This window comes from Cherax quadricarinatus, chromosome 16 (genome assembly GCF_038502225.1).
Source record: "Cherax quadricarinatus isolate ZL_2023a chromosome 16, ASM3850222v1, whole genome shotgun sequence".
Lineage (NCBI taxonomy): Eukaryota > Metazoa > Arthropoda > Malacostraca > Decapoda > Parastacidae > Cherax > Cherax quadricarinatus.
This window is the reverse complement of record NC_091307.1, coordinates 47,390,696-47,412,520: the sequence shown is the minus strand read 5'-3', so window position 1 is coordinate 47,412,520 and position 21,825 is coordinate 47,390,696. Positions and strand designations below refer to the sequence as shown.

General features: G+C 37.0%; 1 protein-coding gene across 1 annotated transcript in view; it reads right to left on the bottom strand.

Moving 5' to 3' along the window:
• Window positions 1-21,825, bottom strand: part of LOC138852787 (uncharacterized) — a 97,484-nt gene that overhangs the window by 65,137 nt on the left and 10,522 nt on the right. The window contains exons 6-10 of the mRNA XM_070085664.1: window positions 18,653-18,802; window positions 15,708-15,798; window positions 10,298-10,598; window positions 7,241-7,458; window positions 5,232-5,412 (exon numbers count right to left, since the gene is read on the bottom strand). Coding sequence (XP_069941765.1) covers window positions 5,232-5,412; window positions 7,241-7,458; window positions 10,298-10,598; window positions 15,708-15,798; window positions 18,653-18,802 — 941 coding nt within the window. The remainder of the gene's footprint in view (window positions 1-5,231; window positions 5,413-7,240; window positions 7,459-10,297; window positions 10,599-15,707; window positions 15,799-18,652; window positions 18,803-21,825) is intronic.

Genomic DNA, 21,825 nt, shown 5'->3' with positions numbered 1-21,825 from the left:
GATGCTCCCCAGCCTTCAGCAGTCCGAAACTCAAGGAATATGACTCTTTCCTTAAGACCATGATAGAGAGAGTACTGAATCTTTCCCTGGAAGATGGACAGTGTTTGCAAGCCTCACTTCCGGTCAGGCTTGGAGGGCTAGGAGTACGCAGATCCTCCCAGATTGCTCTACCAGCTTCCCTATCCTGTTCCATAGCATCAAACGAGTTAATAAGACAAATTCTTCCTGAAAATCTCAGTGACTCAGCAGGAATACAGAACCCTAACTATGCCAGTGCCATCGTGCTGTTTCTGCACCAAACCGTAGTGCAGCACTGACTCACAGTCAAGCTGGGATGGCCCATTCGCTAAAAAGTTGTTTGCCAACATGCTCAGGGTTGTAACATCAGAGAGGAAGACTGTCCACCTCCAGGCTGTGAGTGCACATCACTCTGGGGACTTCTTCCAAACAGTTTCTATATCGGCAATGGGAACACAACTCGACCCTAAGATCCTACGTATTGCAGTGGCTCTGCGCCTTGCTGCCCCAATTCACACAGAATATACGTGTATTTGCATCAAAGCACAAGCAGACTAATATGGTTTACTTGGTCATAACTGTTCCAAAACCAAGGGCTGGCATGCAAAACACAATGAGGTCAACGACATCATAAAGAGTACCCTTGCTACAGCTGGATGCCCAGCCGAGAGGGAACCCCGATCACTAGAAGCCAACAATACCCACAACCCAGCAAACTGCCTCGACGGGATCACCATCTATCCTTGGAAGAATGGAAACCTCTTAGCATGGGACTATACCTGACAGGGAGGAGCTGCCAACCATAGGGAGGAGTAATAGATCAGCAAATACAGGGACATAAGCCAACAGTATCAATTTGTCCCAGTGGGATCAGAGACCTTTGGATCATGTGGAAAAAATACCACACGTTTCCTTAAAGAATTGGGTTCCAGAATCATCGACACCACCAGGGACCCGAGGGCAGACACTTTCATGTTCCAGCGCCTCAGCGTGGCCATCCAGAGGGGAAATACTTGCTGCATACTTGGCTCGCGTCCGGCTTCGGAAGAGCTGGAGGAAATCCATATCTTTAACATATTGTACCAATGTATTCATGTTTGTGTTTCCTGTGAATGTATTCTGTTTATTAATAAATTTTCTCGTAGAATATAAAATATAGGAGAAGGTAGGAGAAGAAAATATTCAAACAGCTCCGGGGAGAACCTTGAGATTTCCCTGAGGTACGTTTATTGTCTTCTCTTAGGATGAATGTCCCCAGTCCAGTTATAGAGGTGGTACAATATATATATATTTATATATATATATATATATATATATATATATATATATATATATATATATATACATATATATATATATATATATATATATATATATATATATATATATATATATATATATATATATATATATATATATATATATATATATATATTACCCACAAACGAGTGGTAGTGATCAATAACAACACTGCGACTAGCCAAGGAGTCGAACCCATGCTGCTTTGGCCCGCCTTATGGTGAGCGAAAACACATGACGCTCTAGTCCACGGGGCCACATAGTCCTCAAGAATGACGCACCCAGACAAACTAGGTGTTTTTCCTGTCATCTGTAGACATACAATGGTGTGGATCCTTCTGAGTTAATTTCATTCTGCTCCGTGTTTAGTGTACTAGCCCAACGAAAAGTATTTTATGTTACTGTACCCATGAACGAGTGGTATTGATCAATAACACTGCGACTAGCCAAGGAATCAAACCCATGCTGCTTAGGCCTGCTTCATGGTAAGCGAAAACACAGGACTCTCTAGTTCAAGGGTCCAAACAATCCTCAAGAATGCAAGGTTGTTGTTGATCAATACCACTCGTTCGTGATACAGTAATATAAAATACTGCTCGTTGTGCTAGTACACCAAACAGGGAGTAGAGTGAAATTAGCTTAGAAGCATCCACACCACTGTATTTCCTCGGATGACGGGTAAAACACCTAGCTTGGCTGTGTGCGTCATTCTTGAGGATTGTGTGGTCCCGTGTACTAGTGTCATGTGTTTTTGCTCACCGTAAGGAGGGACAAATCATCATGGCTAGTCGCAGTGTTTTCATTCATATATATATATACATATACATATATATATATATATATGTATATATATATATATATATATATATATATATATATATATATATATATATATATATATAAATATATATATATATATATATATATATATATATATATATATATATATATATATATATATATATATACATATATATACATACATATATACATATATATATATATACATATATATATATATATATATATATATATATATTATATATATATATATATATATATATATATATATATATATATATATATATATATATATATTTTATATATGTATATGCAATAAGATCACAGTAAACAGGTGATTTCAGAATATGCAAAACAACCACTGTGAAAGAATAGAGAAATTCCAAGCGCTTTCGGGACTGCTTACATTATCAAGGAACTATGAAAGTAACGAATCAAAGGAAGGTATATAAGGGGTCTAGCCAGCACCTCACTATCAGATCCCACAACACTGAAATACCTGAAGCGCGACTCATAAGAAAGGGAACACTGCAGAAGGCCCGCCGGCCCAACTAGACAGGTCCTTCACACAACCCACCAACAAACTATTCTAACCAAGAAATAAGAAATTTTAAAAATTATTATTTGTCCAGTGTATTATTAAATTCTTCCCAAATTCTGTTAATTATAAACAGATCTAATTTATATAAACGAAAGGAAATATTCATATTATTGTGAAAACTGCTTTTTATGAAACAAGATTCAATTATATCCCTCTCGACCATGGACTTGCTTGATACTACTTTTTCAACTTTTTGAAAATCAATTGGATGTTTAAAATCTCTTACATGAATAAACAGAACATTATAATCTTGTCCAGTTCTAATGCTATATTTATGTTGTTTTAATCTTAGTTCGAGATTTTTACCAGTTTGACCGTAATAAACTTTATCGCAAATTTTACAAGGAATCTTATTGACACATACATCAGCATTTTGGGGGGAATTCTTTATCAAAAGTTTTTTTACTGTATCAAGATTTTTGAATACAACTTTAATATATATATATATATATATATATATATATATATATATATATATATATATATATATATATATATATATATATATATATATATATATATATATATATATATATGCAAAACAACCACTCTGAAAGAATAGAGAAATTCCAAGCGCTTTCGTGACTACTCACATTATCAAGGAACTATGAAAGTAAAGCATCCAAGGAAGGTATATAAGGGGTCTGGCCAACACCTCACTATCAGATCCCACAACGGTTAAACACCTGACGCGCGTCGGCCCAACTGGACAGGTCCTTTGCACAACCCACCAACAAACTATTCTACCCAAGAAAATTTTTAAAATTATTATTTGTCCAGTGTATTATTAAATTCTTACCAAATTCTATTAATTATAAATGAATCTAATTTATATAAACCAAAGGAAATATTCATATTATTGTCAAAACTGCTTTTTATGAAACAAGATTCAATTATATTCCTGTCGACCATGGACTTGCTTGATACTACTTTCTCAACTTTTTGAAAATCAATTGGATGGTTAAAATCTCTTACATGAATAAATAGAGCATTGGAATCTTGTCCAGTTCTAATGCTATATTTATGTTGTTTTAATCTTAGTTGGAGATTTTTACCAGTTTGACCGTAATAAACTTTATCGCAAATTTTACAAGGAATCTTATAGACACATCCATCAGCATTTTGGGGGGAATTCTTTATCAAAAGTTTTTTTACTCTATCAAGATTTTTGAATACAACTTTAATATTAAAAGTCTTAAGAAGAGAAGGTATATCAACCAAGTTTTCATGGTAAGGGAGAACCAACATATTTTTAGTTGAATAAGGCCGGTTGTCCCTTTTTGGAGTGTAAAAAGTATTTTTAGCAATTTTAAAAGATTTATCAATTACTTTTCTTGGGTATTTTAAATCATTACCTATTACCCAAGACATGTAATTGATAAATCTTAAAAGTTGCTAGAAATACTTTTTACAATCCAAAAAGGGACAACCAGCCTTATTCAACTAAAAATATGTTGGTTCTCCCTTACCATGAAAAGTTGGTTGATATGCCTTCTCTTCTTAAGACTCTTAATATTAAAGTTGTATTCAAAAATCTTGATACAGTAAAAAAAACTTTTGATAAAGAATTCCCCCCAAAATGCTGATAGATGTGTCTATAAGATTCCTTGTAAAATTTGCGATAAAGTTTATTACGGTCAAACTGGTAAAAATCTCGAACTAAGATTAAAACAACATAAATATAGCATTAGAACAGGACAAGATTCCAATGCTCTATTTATTCATGTAAGAGATTTTAACCATCTAATTGATTTTCAAAAAGTTGAGAAAGTAGTATCAAGCAAGTCCACGATCGACAGGAATGTATTTGAATCTTGTTTCATAAAAAGCAGTTTTGACAATAATATGAATATTTCCTTTGGTTTATATAAATTAGATTCATTTATAATTAATAGAATTTTGGAAGAATTTAATAATACACTGGACAAATAATAATTTTAATAATTTTCTTGGGTAGAATAGTTTGTTGGTGGTTGTGCAAAGGACCTGTCCAGTTGGGCCGGCGCGCGTCAGGTGTTTAACCGTTGTGGGATCTGATAGTGAGGTGTTGGCCAGACCCCTTATATACCTTCCTTGGATGCTTTACTTTCATAGTTCCTTGATAATGTGAGTAGTCACGAAAGCGCTTGGAATTTCTCTATTCTTTCAGAGTGGTTGTTTTGCATATTCTGAAATCACCTGTTTACTGTGATCTTATTGCATATATACATATATATATATATATATATATATATATATATATATATATATATATATATATATATATATATATATATATATATATATATATATATATATACATATATATATATATATATATATATATATATATATATATATATATATATATATATATATATATATATATATATATATATATATATATATATATATATATATATATATATATATATATATATATATATATATATATATATATATATATATATATATATATATATATATATATATACATATATATTATTGCGTGCATAGCATATTTTCAAGTTACCTGTTCTCGTAAAGTCTTGAGCAATATAAGCCTTGAGACCATAATCAGTCTCCATAAGAACGTGATCGCCTCGTCGCACCAAAGTGTCGATTACCTCTGAAAACTGGGAATGTGTTCTCCACACGATGCGTCCAAGTTTCTCCGCATCAGCAATCTCCCGGTATATACCAGTAGTTGCTGCCTGAACACAATGTTATTAGATGCTGTTAACTATAAAACCAACTTCTTTGACATGTAAGTGATGGAAAATGTGAAATTTTACAAAGTGACTACTTCCAATGAACTGCTCCTATATTTACTTTTTTTAAGGAATTCTATTATATATATATATATATATATATATATATATATATATATATATATATATATATATATATATATATATATATATATATATATATATATATATATATATATATATATATATATATATATATGTCGTGCCGAATATGTAAAACTGGTCAATTAGCAAGAACTCATTTAGAATTAAATCCTTTCTAAAAATTTCTCTTATACGTTTAAAGATATATTTTTTTCATTAATGTTAATGTAAAAAATTTCAATATTGCACCAAAAGAATCTTAGAAAACTTACTTAACCTTATTATAACAAGAACAATTTATTTTAGCCTAACCCAACTAAGTACATTTTAAATACTTTTACAATAATTTACTACTAAACAAACACAATCAAATATTTTTTTTTCGTTAGGTTCAGAATGATTTTGGCGAAATTATTGCATACACAAATTTTTACTTGTCCTATATGGCAAGATGAGCGTTGCTATTTAAGCCAAGATCGCAAGTTCTGCCTATTCGGCACGACATATATATATATATATATATATATATATATATATATATATATATATATATATATATATATATATATATATACACATATAGGGTGGCAACATAAACACTCCCTGATTTCAAACAGGCATAACATGTTAATTATTATAATAATCTTTCGCAGTTAGTAGCTTCAGATGCAGTATTTCATTCAGTTTTAAGTGGTATAGGGCAGCATGAAAGGCACTCAATGTGCACCCCTTTGGTTGCTCTGCAAACATCCGTTCGGTCTAGACGCTTTTCACCATATCTGGAGTTATCATGTGAACTGCTTCAGTGGTCGAAATTTCCATCCCCTCCAGGGTTGCAGGTAGTGGTGGTACGTAAACTGTGTTCTTCAAGTACCCCAAAAGAAAGAAGTCACAAGCAGTTAAGTCCGGGGACCTCTGCAAGTGCCCTGCGAGGTCACCGGACCTGCAGCCTGTCCTGGACTATTTAATATATTTCATGGTACTCACCTGTTTGTATTTTCAGAGTAGTTTCACATTATCTGCGGACACGGATACGTGAGACTTTATCCCTTGTTATGCCGTTCATTAGAGCAAGAAATAGTACAGACTCTGTGTGTGTGTGTGCGTGTGTGTGTGTGTGTGTGTGTGTGTGTGTGTGTGTGTGTGTGTGTGTGTGTGTGTGTGTGTGTGTGTGTGTGTGTGTGTGTGTGTGTGTGTGTATGTGTGTGTGTACTCACCTATTTGTACTCACCTATTTGTGGTTGCAGGGGTCGAGTCTTAGGTCCTGGCCCCGCCTCTTCACCGGTTGCTACTGGGCCCTCTCTCTTCCCGCTCCATGAGCTTTATCAAACCTCGACTTAAAACTGTGTATGGTTCCTGCCTCCACTACGTCGTTTTCTAGGCTATTCCACTGCCTTACAACTCTATGACTGAAGAAATACTTCCTACTATCTCTCTGACTCATTTGTGTCTTCAACTTCCAATTGTGGCCTCTTGTTTCTGTGTCCCCTCCCTGGAACATCCTGTCTTTGTCCACCTTGTCTATTCCACGCAGTATTTTATATGTCGTTATCATGTCTCCCCTGACGTGTGTGTATGTGTGTGTGTGTGTGTGTGTGTGTGTGTGTGAATGGGAATGTGTATTTATACAGTTTTTTAATATACAAGATTAAAATTCAAGTTGTTTTAAAATTAATTATTGACTCACCTTTATGTAGGGAATATTGGCAGATCCTTTTTCCCATATCATTTTAACAGAGGAATCGTCTACGACATCTCTGAGTGTCTGGTATGGCTGGGCGATGTGTCTCACTGCCAGAAGTGCCATCAGGTTACCAGAGTAGCTTCGTGTTAACACTAGTGTCACCATCATCCATACCACCAATATTATCCTCTCCCACCACGAGTTTGTTGACACGATCAAATCTGTAATGATTGCTTGAGGAGCTCCATGTTATTACCAGCATCACTCTCATTCACAATACTAACACCGTGTTCTCCCTCACTATCCGCAGCGCTAACATACTCAATAATGTGATGTCTGGAAGAACCTATTTCACATTTGGTTGGATTTAATGATAAGTGTCCCTCTCTCCGAAATCCTTTTTTTGCTGTTGCCCTCTAGGAGGGTTTCCTTAGTGCCAGTCAAGATATCGTTATCCAAGAACCAAATAATGAGTTCGCTGGACTGCGCTACAATGACGTGCTTGATGGCCAGACAGACAAAAAGAAGGGCGAGGGGACCCATTTGTTGCATGAGTCTAATTCACAAACCATACCACGGGTGGGGTTAGAACCAGTGGTCAGAGAGTCTCAAAACTCCAGACCGTCGCTCTAGCCACTGGGCCAGCTAGCTTCAATAAGATTCGTCCAACTAGGTATATTTCTACGCCATGGAAAGGTTAGGATAGGCACCACTGTGACCACAAATGCAACTTTTTACAGACGAATCTGCCGCTATCATGGCCGTGACGAACTCTAGCACAAATCCCTTCAAAGCCGTCAACATGACTCACGAAATCGTAATGACACGATTGCAAACAAATCATACCACGGGTGGGGTTTAAACCCGCGGTCAGAGAGTCTCAAAACTCCATTAAGATTTCGTGAGCCTAGTTCACGTACACCAAAAAGTAGTTTGCTATACGTGCATGAATAGAGAGGGACGGAAAATATCTAAAACCTAGAAAGAGAATAGCATCCCATCTGACTAAATTTAATGCATAGGTAAACTCAAATTTAACCAGGACTTTTTCATTTGTCATGTTAGTAATGTATACACGTGGGGCGAGGCCAGCTGTCTCATATCATATCTGAACTGGTTTCAGCACTGGGCCAACTTCATGAAACAGTTATCACTGCCATAACAAAACCTTAACACCACCGGACGTTGGAAAAGCAATTAACGTCATACCCATGCACTCTGCCCCTGACTCGTGGAACTCCATGTTCATCAAGAACTGCAAGAAACCCGTTTTGCGTTCCTTAAATATTCTATGGAGAGAATGCCTTGACGCGGGGGTCATCTCACCGTCACAACTCCACAAAGACGGCAGCAAAGCAATAGCAAAGAATTCTAAACCGAAATCACTAATGTTCCATATCATGAAAAGCAAGGAAAGGCTTCTAAACAACAAAATCGTCAACCTCTAGGATACACAAGAATTTCACAATCCAGAGCAGAGTGGGTTTTAGAACAGGATGCTCCTGCCTCGCACAACTGTTGAACCACTCTGACATGGTGTTGGATGCACTGGAGAACAAACATAATGCACATGTAGTACAAAGGCTTTCTAAAAGTCTTAGGCAAGTGTGATCATGGTGTAATACCACACTAAATGCGTGATAAAGGAATGACAGGAAAAGAGGGCACATGGATCTTTAACATTCTTACTAATAAACCACAAAGAGTAATAGTAACTAAAATTTATTCAGAGGCGGCTCTGTTCCACAAGTTAGAATACTGGCTCCCATCCTTTTCCTCATCCTTATATCTGACAAAGACAGAGATCTAACTATACCACTGTCTTCCTTTGCTGACGATACTATAATGTACATGAGTGTCATCCATTGAGGACACTACAAATCTCCAAGTGGATATAGTCCAAGTCTTTTAATGGTAACTGAAAGCGATATGAAGTTCAAGGAGGACAAATCAAAGTTAATCCACCATGAAAAACTTGAGGAACTTCAAGTTCTATCGGTGTACAAAATGAATTCTACCACACTAATGTGAAGGACTTGGGAACGATAATGTTGGAGGAACTTACTTTCAAAGGTTACAATGATCTCATTATCAAAGCTGTTATGAATATGATAGGGTGGATAATTAGAACCTTCAAGAAGGGATGCCAAGCCTATGATGATAATCTTTAAGTCACTTGTTATCTCTAGGCTGGAATTGTGCTGCACACTAACATCATCTTTCATGGCAGGTGACATTGTAAATCTGGAGAATATACAGGAAACTTTTACTACATGTATAAGTACAGTCAAATAACTAAAAAACGGTTTGAAATCCCTTGATCTATACTTCTCGGAACTCAGGAAAGAAACATCATAATTTACACCTGGAAAATCCTTGAGGGACTAATCACAAATCTGAAAGAGACTCGGCAGGCGGTGCAACATCCTCTCAATGAAAACCAGAATACCGTGAGTACAATAAGAGATAACACAATAGGAATTAGGGGATCAAGACTTTTCAACTACCTGTCAGCATTCATAAAGGGGTTTAAAAATACACAGCAAGCTGTCTTTAATTAAGAGGGAGCTGGACAGATACCGAAAATCAGCATTGATCAACTGCAAGGGTGTGGTCAATAGTATCGAGTCCAACTGTTCCATTCTTTATCCTTTAGGACACTTTGTGATACACCTAAGAAGAGAAGCGTAATGGTCTCAGAAACACTTCAGACAAAAGGTTCTCTGAAAAATCCCCAAGCTCTGGGTTTAACATTTGTTCTAAATATTGTTGTCTTAAACTCGTAAAATCACTTCCTGAGCCCTGTGGGAATGACATGGCATCTTTATTCAAATCAACCTCTTGTTGTGCTGTCAAGTAGGTCAGTGTTAGTGTTAGAAGGTATTGTTTAGCGTTTGTTCCTTAAAGCTTGAGCTGTAGTGGCATTCATGATAGTAGCATAAATTATGCATCAATTAATTAAAATATCTGAAATTGCTCTGAAACGTCGAAATATGCTATAAAAACTTGCTCAGAATAATGTATACTTAACAGTTTGACAAACTGCAAAACTTTACTTACCTTGCTGTAATAATATTCGAAGGTAGTTAAAAATGACTTCTGACTTATTCTTCTGATTATCTGTATGATTAATGAAGCACAAAGACATGATGAACACTGCAGTAGCCAAAATTATGAGTGCAGCCAGTATGGCCACCCACACCAGTGGCACCAGAGGGAACAAGAAGCTCCATGGATCCACCACAGGAACTCCTCGAGCACCCAGGATCCTCCAGTAATCAAACAGTATCGGTATTGTGAAGTCCACCACTTCGCCTCGCCGTCCATCTATCACAAAAGGGCCAACGGCAATATCTGTTTCCTGTATTAGACACCAAAGTAAAGTTGTAAAACATTGCTACGTCCAAAGCATCAAATATTAGTACTGGTGGCTAAAGCTCTCGCTTCACACGGCGAGCGTCTGGGTTCGATTTCCAGCTAGGGTAGAAACTTTGTTCCCCATCAGTAAAATGGGTACCTGGGTGTTATGCGACTGGTGTGGGTCGCATCCTGGGACAAAACTGACCTAATTTGCACGAAATGCTCTGCATAACACGCGACTTTCTATATAGTAGTATGTCATTGATGTCAGCTAGGACTATATACCATGTACATGTACTGGTAGAAATAAAGGTATATTTTTATTATTATTATTATTATTGTTATTATTATTATTATTATTATTATTATTATTATTATTATAATTATTATTATTATTATTATTATTATTATTATTATTATTATTATTATTATTATTATTATTATTAATATTATTATTATTATTATTTTTATTATTATTATTATTATTATTATTATTATTATTATTATTATTATTATTATTATTATTATTATTATTATTATTATAGAAATAGCTTAAATGAAATTAATTTTCACAGGATACAAAGACTTCCGCAACTTGACTCACAGAGTCTGTGCCTTCTCTTCCATATAAGCCTCTTTGAATCATTTCTTAAAACTCTTCCAATATTTCTCTGTCATTTTCTGCCGGCTCTCTGTCCTCCTCCTTCAGTTCTGTCACTTGGTCTTTCAAAATTCTTTTTTCTAACAAGACTGAAGAGAAACTGTGATTAAATTTCGACAATAGATGTAATACCATTTGAAATTGTCTTTCGGCTTTCATTCTTGTTTATACTAAATCGTTCATTTTTTTCGTAACTGTTCCCTTCTAATTTTCTGCAGATAAGTTTGCACTATATTTCTCCCTTCATTCTTTGGTCTCTGCGCACTACAATTGTAATGTTTTTTTTTTTTATTTTCTTCCATTTTCCTCTTTGCTTTTTAACTCTTTTACCTCCATCCCTCTTTTTTACAGTTTGTCATTCTGCTCTAAGTCCCACTGCGCTTCTCTCAAAAATTTTCCCATTCCATCATTGTCCTCCCCTACTGTATTTTTTTCTACTCTCACTGTCTCCATTTCCTGGTGGATTTATATTTCCTCCAGGAACTATAAACTTGTTCACACATGATCAACGGCAACTACTGGTTCTCCGTGAGAAATTTCAGGCAGGACATAATAACGTTCTGTAAAAACCAGGTCGGGTCTTGGTGTGTTATATCTTTGCATCATTCTTGTTGCTTCTTTTGCATGTTGTCTCAGAAAATCTTTATTGCTGCTCCGAGAAATTTTTCTTGTTCATGTTTGTGGCCATTCTTGAGGTTACATTTATTCCTAGTTAACTGTATTATAGTTGATCTTTTCTAGTTGACATTGTATCTTATTTTTCTCTCTCTCACCTTCACCCAGAGAGAATCATTGTCTATGCAGGAAGTGAACTTCTCGGTTTAAAGGATTTCTAGTTCCTGAGGTCACTGTTTCTTAGCATCAATTTTACTCCTCTTCCTTATTATTTTTCTTTCGTTTCTTACTTTGTGGTAGCACTAAAAGTATAGCATTTGCTAATTTTACTGATTTTATTTTATATAGTTGCTTTATTATCAGCCTTTTTCCATGTTACTTTTTCTTTCATGGCTTATTTGATGGTGATTCTATCTACACTTGAGTACTACATTCTGATTCTATTTTATTTTGATTTCTGGGTAAACTGCTTTGTTACTTTACTTCCTGAGATACAACACACGGATTCTCTGATGGGTGTTCGGCATTTCCTGATTTCTTAACCTTGTTGATCCCTCATATCCTAGGTAAGCGGCCTGTTCCATTCCTCTACTGCAGTGGTTCCCAAACTGGGGGTAAATTACCCCCTGGGGGTAATTTAACCATTTTTGGGGGGTAATGGAGGGGTGACAGAAAAAAAGTTATGAATTCTGAAAATCAAGAAAACAATGCGGTACCCGGTATGAGGATTATTGTTAACTTTGTCTTAGTATATAAAGTTGTAAAGTAAACCTATTATAAGTAAGTAATAAAGTTAAACCAAATAACAATAAACATCAAAAACTAATATACAGTATTAGAAAAGAAGAAATATATAGTTAAGTGTGTGGAAACCTAAAAGTATTTTGACAAGTATGCTTCAGGACAAAAGTCACTCAGTAGCCCAGATCGACCTGTCCAGTATGCGTCACTCACTTCCTGAGGCTGCCTCTATTTCACACTGTCAGTTTATCTGTGAGCATCAGCCGAGGTAGACATAAGCTGGTATGTATGTGTACTGCCCTGTGCAGTATATAGTTAGTATTTACCCACTGTTACTGTAAATTTGTAGCTATTATTAATTTTATATATAATGTATGTGTGGTTCTTACGTTTTCAATGGTTTTGCTAGGATTAGCAGAGTATGCGAGGCTGTATACGTTCACGTTTAGCCATATATATCAATAATAACAACATTTTGTGAAAGGGGTAACATGGTTTATGTGGCATGTTAAATTGGGTAACAAGCTGAAAAAGTTTGGGAACCACTGCTCTACTGCTTCCCTCTCCTTTTCCTTGTCTGCCTGGCTTTCGTTCGTCCTCACTCCTGTCTTCTGTGATATATCCTTAACACTGAGAGTGATAAAGTACGGTTTGCTCAGTATTAAAAAGTGAAGTATTCTGACTTTCTTGCGAGGATATTTACTACTTTGCGAATGACTAATATTCCCTTGGTATCTCCATAAATGACTCAGAACAGGGGAGATTATTCTCTGCCTATCTCTTAATGGTGGCTGTTTCACAAAGCAGGATACGTTTACCCAACAGTGACTGTGAACTCACGATTAACTTATTTTATATTTTGTCTCCATGTGACGCATGACGAGACACCTTCATTACATCATGAGTATTACGGACACAGGACATAAGGAAAGGTCTGTTGTACCTGGCCAAGGAAAAGTCCTCAAGCAAATAAAACAACAGGCAAACACGAAAAATATAGTTCTTCGTACTTGTGTTCCATTCAACGACATATTCACATGTACAAAGTGTAACAAATCAGCTGAATGATACACAAATAACCCGCACATAAAAGAGAAAAGCTTACGACGACGTTTCGGTCCGACTTGGACCATTGACAAAGTCACACTAACAGAGGTGGAGCAGGACGGCTATATATAGACAGGAAGAGGTGGAGGTAGTAGTAGTAGTAGTAGTAGTAGTAGTAGTAGTAGTAGTAGTAGTAGTAGTAGTAGTAGTACAAGAATTGTATATAATACCGACAAGATGAAATTAAGACACATGCACAACACCCGGGCATCCCCATCGTAGACGTTTCGCCATCCAGCCAGTCACTGGATGGCGAAACGTCCACAACAAAGACAACCAGACGCCGCACATATGTCTTAATTTCATCTGTAGTTGTAGTAGTAGTAGAAGAAGAGGTAGTAGTAGTGGTAGTGGTAGAAGTGGGGAATAAGGATGGGGATGCCCGGGTGTTGTGCATGTGTCTTAATTTCATCTTGTCGGTATTATATACAATTCTTGTACTACTACTACTACTACTACTACTACTACTACTACTACTACTACTACTACTACTACTACTACTACTACCTCCACCTCTTCCTGTCTATATATAGCCGTCCTGCTCCACCTCTGATAGTGTGACTTTGTAAATTGTCCAAGTCAGACCGAAACGTCGTCGTAAGCTTCTCTCTTTTATGTGCGGGTTATTTGTGTATTGTTCCAGTCACGGTATTGGGCCTTTTTGTTATTTACAGCTGAATGATAGTGAAAGATGGCATAGAGATTCACTCATTGCAGTTAGTTTTACACCAAAAGATGGACTATTATTGTAAGTGTCCTCGCTAGCCTCAGTGAGTGTCTGCCCTCAGCCAGGTGTTGGAGGATAACATCAATTCGGCCAGGGGCAAACTCTCACCCAGTTGGATAGCTTTAGAAATGGAAAATAAACTAATTTAACCTGGCTGTTAGTTTGGCTGGTCTAGTGGGTATGCGTCAATGAGTATGTGAATGCCACCGAATAAATTGAAAAGTGCTGGGTGCAAGCCACAAAGATTCTTGCAAACATTACATAACATTCCCTAGCCAGTCATTCTGTATTATCTCCTAAGGGGACAAACAATTTACTTCTAGTCTCTCCACTGCTGTTACTGTTAAACAAATGTATGTTAAAAAAAGGACAAATATTTACTAGAGTATACTGAAAAGGCCTTATTAATCATATATGTTTATTTAGTACCTAATATGATTCCAACAATTACAATTTTACCAGCACACTGAATGCGGATTCCCCCACCAACTGTATTCATTTAGAGGTAGTAACTTTAAGATCTATCATTAAAAGCTTTCTTATTGTGTTGTCCGTCTGATCCTAAAACAGAAAAATAAATATCCCCTTTTGTCCTCGATAAAAGATAAAACACATGTATTTATTTTTTATACTTAACCAATGTTCCTTGGAAATTTTTTTGATTACACTGAAACCACATGACTCTAAACAATAAATTACTCTAATGATTTGATATAATATAGAAAATTTTCAAGAATCTCTCTGCTACTCACTATTATATTTTACTACAACCATAGATATGTTCATGTTGTCACTACCGAGGACAAACATGCTTGACACATTATGTACTCTCCGAGGACAAACATGCTTGACACATTATGTACTCTCCGAGGACAAACATGCTTGACACATTATGCACTCTCCGAGGACAAACATGCTTGACAAATTATGCACTCTCCGAGGACAAACATGCTTGACACATTATGTACTCTCCGAGGACAAACATGCTTGACAAATTATGCACTCTCCGAGGACAAACATGCTTGACACATTATGTACTCTCCGAGGACAAACATGCTTGACAAATTATGCACTCTCCGAGGACAAACATGCTTGACAAATTATGCACTCTCCGAGGACAAACATGCTTGACACATTATGTACTCTCCAACTACTTTACATTACTATATCGTTCTTTCACACAAGCCAAACCATATATCATAATTAAATTATTTATTTTTTCTTTATCATTTTGCAAGAGCAATACCTCACATACTCACCTCCCTCATCACCATTCCTACCATGCCAGACCAAGACCGATTATCCAGTTTAACGCCCCATTCTCCGTCAGGTGGTCGCATGTAGGTGTAACTGGTCGAAACATATACAGTATGTTAGTGTGTAGCTGAATGGTTCACAGAACCGACAAGTTGATAAATTAGACACATGTGCAACATTTGGGTATATTTAATGAGGGAATGTTTCGCTTCACAGTGGCTTCATCAGTCCATACAAAGGAGAATGGTGAAGAACAGGAGTTTGTATGGACTGATGAAGCTACTGTGTGGTGAGGTTTCCTCACTAAACATACTCAGATGTTGCACATGTGTTTAATTTATCAGTATATTAGTTTACAGGAGTTTTGTTATATTTTACACTCCTCGACACCTTTTACATGTAGTGTAACACCTGAAAATAACTTCAGAAATTATTAGTAGATAAATAAATGTCTGCTGTTGAAATGAAATACGAATAATTTTTGCAGAATTCTGATAATGAAAGGTTTTGTGGAAAAAAAAATCGTGGATTCTTTTCAAAATCATTTCCAATTCAGAGGCCATAAATGTATTAATAGAATACAACTTAAAAAAAATAATGTTCCTATTATCTCAAGAGACAAAAAGATTACACTGAAATAAAGTTGTCTACTTTAGGTCAGCAAAAATGCCAGTGGAACCTTATCACACCTATATTTACAGTCCCTTATTTCTTGCTGCAGTATGTAAGCTCCATTCAACTATTTCTGTTTAAGACTGATCGAAGCTAAGAAACTGAAAACTTTATATTTAACCACATAGACTGACGCCTCAGGACGAGGAATTGAACACCTCTAAGAAACTTGCTGCTCAGGCGAGAAGTTTCGGCATTAAAAATACCTAATTGATGTACAAGTGTCTTATTCGTCCACTCATTGTTATATTGTATACATATATGTATATATATATATATATATATATATATATATATATATATATATATATATATATATATATATATATATATATATATATATATATATTATTGTAACCATGAACGAGTGGTAATGATGAATAGCAACACTGCGCTAGCCAAGGATTCGAACCCATGTTGTACTGGCCTGCCTCATGGTAAGCGAGAACTACATGACGTGGTTTAAAGCGTCATGTAGTTCTCGCTTACCACGAGGCTTACCAGTACAACATGGGTTCGAATCCTTGGTCAGCGCAGTGCTTTATATATATATATATATATATATATATATATATATATATATATATATATATATATATATATATATATATATATATATATATATATATATATATAAGGAATTCGCAAGAGCAGGCGAAATATACACAAACACTGATCTCTGGCCGAAGTAGACTCGAACCTACGAACCTTGGAACAAGGTACGCAGTGCTTTACCAATCTACCCACACTGGACCAATACCTTGGAGTTCAGCTTTCACTAGACTTTGATCCAAGGCAGCCAGCTTTCAGGGAGAAGGCTTACTGCGTACCTTGTTCCAAGGTTCGTAGGTTCGAGTCTCCTTCAGCCAGAGATCAGTGTTTGTGTATATTTCGCCTGCTCTTGCGAATTCCTTGCATTGTTAATATCTCTAGTAAGGCTGATGCATGCAGGGGATGAGATGAAAAGCTGTAAGCCTTCTCCCTGAAAGTTGGCTGCCTTGGATCAAAATCTAGCGCAAGCTGGACTCCAAGGTATTGGTCCAGTGTGGGTAGATTGGTAAAGCACTGCGTACCTTGTTCCAAGGGTCGTAGGTTCGAGTCTCCTTCAGCCAGAGATCAGTGTTTATATATATATGTCGTGCCGAATAGGCAGAACTTGCGATCTTGGCTTAAATAGCAACGCTCATCTTGCCATATAGGACAAGTGAAAATTTATGTATGCAATAATTTCGCCAAAATCATTCTGAACCTAACGAAAAAAATATATTTCACTGTGTTTGTTTAGTATTAAATTATTGCAAACAAATCTAAAATATATTTAGTTGGGTTAGGCAAAAATAAATTGATCTTGTTATAATAAGGTTAGGTAAGTTTTCTAAGTTCTTTTTGGTGGAAAATTATAAATTTTTACATAAACATTAATGAAAAAAATATATCTTTAAACGTATAAGAGAAAATTTTAGAAAGTATTTAATTTTAAATGAGTTCTTGCTAATTGACCAGTTTTACATATTCGGCACGACATATGTATATATATATATATATATATATATATATATATATATATATATATATATATATATATATATATATATATATATATATATATATATATATATATGTCGTGCCGAATATGTAAAACTGGTCAATTAGCAAGAACTCATTTAAAATTAAGTCCTTCCTAAAATTTTCTCTTATACGTTTAAAGATATATTTTTTTCATTAATGTTAATGTAAAAATTTTTAATTTTGCACCAAAAGAATCTTAGAAAACTTACTTAACCTTGTTATAACAAGAACAATTTGTTTTAGCCTAACCCAGCTAAATATATTTTAAATTTGTTTACAATAATTTAATACTAAACAAACACATTGAAATATATTTTTTTCGTTAGGTTCAGAATGATTTTGGCAAAATTATTGCATACACAAATTTTCACTTGTCCTATATGGCAAGATGAGCGTTGCTATTTAAGCCAAGATCGCAAGTTATGCCTATTCGGCACGACATATATATATATATATATATATATATATATATATATATATATATATATATATATATATATATATATATATATATATATATATATATATATATATACTTAACAAATGTTGTAAATAATTTTGCCTGTTTGTGAATTGTTAAGCATGTTAAAACTCTTTTGTTGTTCACTGCATGTGGCAAAATTTGATGAAATAACCTGTCAGTCACTCGCATACCCACCGGGGTATGGGAGTGACGACTTATCTTCGGCTAGGCTCCCCTACTTACGTGAAATTTAGTCCTTTAGAAAGGTATTCCATCAACTGTGGAACTGGACCACGGAATCGTACGCTTTTGGCCGTGGGATCAGCTTCGCTAATGATCTTGTTGAAAGGATTCACCTCTGACGCCACCAGCAAATTTGGTCTGTTGAAGAATCTGTGAGTGAAATGAATTTCACAATAATATATTTATGATCTTTTAGGTAACAGAACTGTTAAGAAGGAAGATTTAAAAAACTTTATTAAATTTAAATAACAGACTGAACCAATTCATAATATATGTCTGGGGGCTCGAAAAAGCTAGAAACCATGCCTGAGGGTTTCTGGTGTGCCCGAGTCTAGGAAGAAACATAGCTTGTAACTTTGCTACCTAGCATTTTTAGGCCTCTGCAGCTTTTTGGTCTAGTGCAGGGATGGGGAACCTGCAGCCTCATGGCCGCATGCGGCTTTCTAGGCACTAAGTGCGGCTTCTGAGTGAATCCGAATTTCGCCTCTTTCAAGAAGAACCATAATTATGATCGGCTGCATGAATTAGCCCTCAGCGTAACAGAACAATTTCACGTAATAATCCAAAGGAAAAACATGTATTATACAATTGCATCTGAATGGATGAACTGATGATAGTGACTCAGTGCAGGTTTTATGTGTTATTCACACCATAGCCGAGGATTTTCTCTGCTACGAATTACTCGCTTTAAGAATTACTTTCTCCGAGTACCCTTACTGGCAGGTCATGAGGAATACATATCTCAAACAACTTTCAAGATAAATGTCTCGAAGTAGAACTGAATTTGGGTAATTTAGTGAGCGTGTGTACACGAAGGTTCACCTTCCATGATAGAAAAACGTGAATGGTTTATTGAACTGCTAAAAAAAACAAAGAATTATTAGATCCAGATGTTCTAATTTCCATTCAGTGTATTTTGCATCAGCAAAATCTGTGTGCTAAAACTACTAATTTTAGTGGCACATTGCAGGAAATTATATGTATTAACTATATTCGTGTTAATGCAACACGGCATCGTAACTATCACAACATTGTTTAAGTCGGATGATGAGGCATTCAGTGTGGATTTGCTGAATCATTCTCAAGTATACTGTCTATCACAGGGACAGGTACGCTGGCTGTCACAGTGACAGGTACGCTGACTGTCACAGTGACAGGTACACTGGCTGTCACAGTGACAGGTACGCTGGCTGTCACAAAGACAGGTACGCTGGTTGTCACAGTGACAGGTACGCTGGCTGTCACAGTGACAGGTACACTGTCTATCACAGTGACAGGTACGCTGGCTGTCACAGTGACAGGTACACTGTCTATCACAGTGACAGGTACGCTGGCTGTCACAGTGACAGGTACGCTGGCTGTCACAGTGACAGGTACGCTGGCTATAACAGTGACAGGTACGCTGGCTGTCACAGTGACAGGTACGCTGGCTATCACAGTGACAGGTACGCTGGCTGTCACAGTGACAGGTACGCTGGCTATCACAGTGACAGGTACGCTGGCTGTCACAGTGACAGGTACACTGGCTGTCACAGTGACAGGTACGCTGGCTATAACAGTGACAGGTACGCTGGCTATCACAGTGACAGATACACTGGCTGTCACAGTGACAGGTACGCTGGCTGTCACAGTGAGAGGTACACTGTCTATCACAGTGACAGATACACTGGCTATAACAGTGACAGGTACGCTGTCTATCACAGTGACAGATACACTGGCTATCACAGTGACAGGTACGCTGTCTATCACAGTGACAGATACACTGGCTATCACAGTGACAGGTACGCTGTCTATCACAGTGACAGATACACTGGCTATCACAGTGACAGGTACGCTGTCTATCACAGTGACAGGTACACTGGCTATCACAGTGACAGGTACGCTGGCTGTCACAGTGACAGGTACACTGGCTATCACAGTGACAGGTACACTGGTTATCACAGTGACAGGTACGCTGTCTATCACAGTGACAGATACACTGGCTATCACAGTGACAGGTACACTGGCTATAACAGTGACAGGTACGCTGGCTATCAGAGTGACAGGTACGCTGGCTATCACAGTGACAGGTACACTGGCTATCACAGTGACAGGTACACTGGCTATCAGAGTGACAGGTACGCTGGCTATCAGAGTGACAGGTACGCTGGCTATCACAGTGAGAGGTACGCTGGCTATCACAGTGACAGGTACACTGGCTATCGCAGTGACAGGTACACTGTCTATCACAGTGACAGATACACTGGCTATCACAGTGACAGGTACGCTGTCTATCACAGTGACAGGTACACTGGCTATCACAGTGACAGGTACGCTGGCTGTCACAGTGACAGGTACACTGGCTATCACAGTGACAGGTACGCTGTCTATCACAGTGACAGATACACTGGCTATCACAGTGACAGGTACACTGGCTATAACAGTGACAGGTACGCTGGCTATCAGAGTGACAGGTACGCTGGCTATCACAGTGACAGGTACACTGGCTATCACAGTGACAGGTACACTGGCTATCAGAGTGACAGGTACGCTGGCTATCAGAGTGACAGGTACGCTGGCTATCACAGTGAGAGGTACGCTGGCTATCACAGTGACAGGTACACTGGCTATCGCAGTGACAGGTACACTGTCTATCACAGTGACAGGTACACTGGCTATCACAGTGACAGGTACACTGTCTATCACAGTGACAGGAACACTGGCTATCACAGTGACAGGAACGCTGGCTATCACAGTGACAGGTACACTGGTTATCACAGTGACAGGTTCGCTGGCTATAACAGTGACAGGTACGCTGGCTATAACAGTGACAGGTACACTGTCTATCACAGTGACAGGTACACTGGCTATCACAGTGACAGGTACGCTGTCTATCACAGTGACAGATACACTGGCTATCACAGCGACAGGTACGCTGTCTATCACAGTGACAGGTACGCTGTCTATCACAGTGACAGGTACGCTGTCTATCACAGTGACAGGTACGCTGTCTATCACAGTGACAGATACACTGGCTATCACAGTGACAGGTACGCTGACTATCACAGTGACAGATACACTGGCTATCACAGTGACAGGTACGCTGGCTATCACAGTGACAGATACACTGGCTATCACAGTGACAGGTACGCTGTCTATCACAGTGACAGGTACACTGGCTATCACAGTGACAG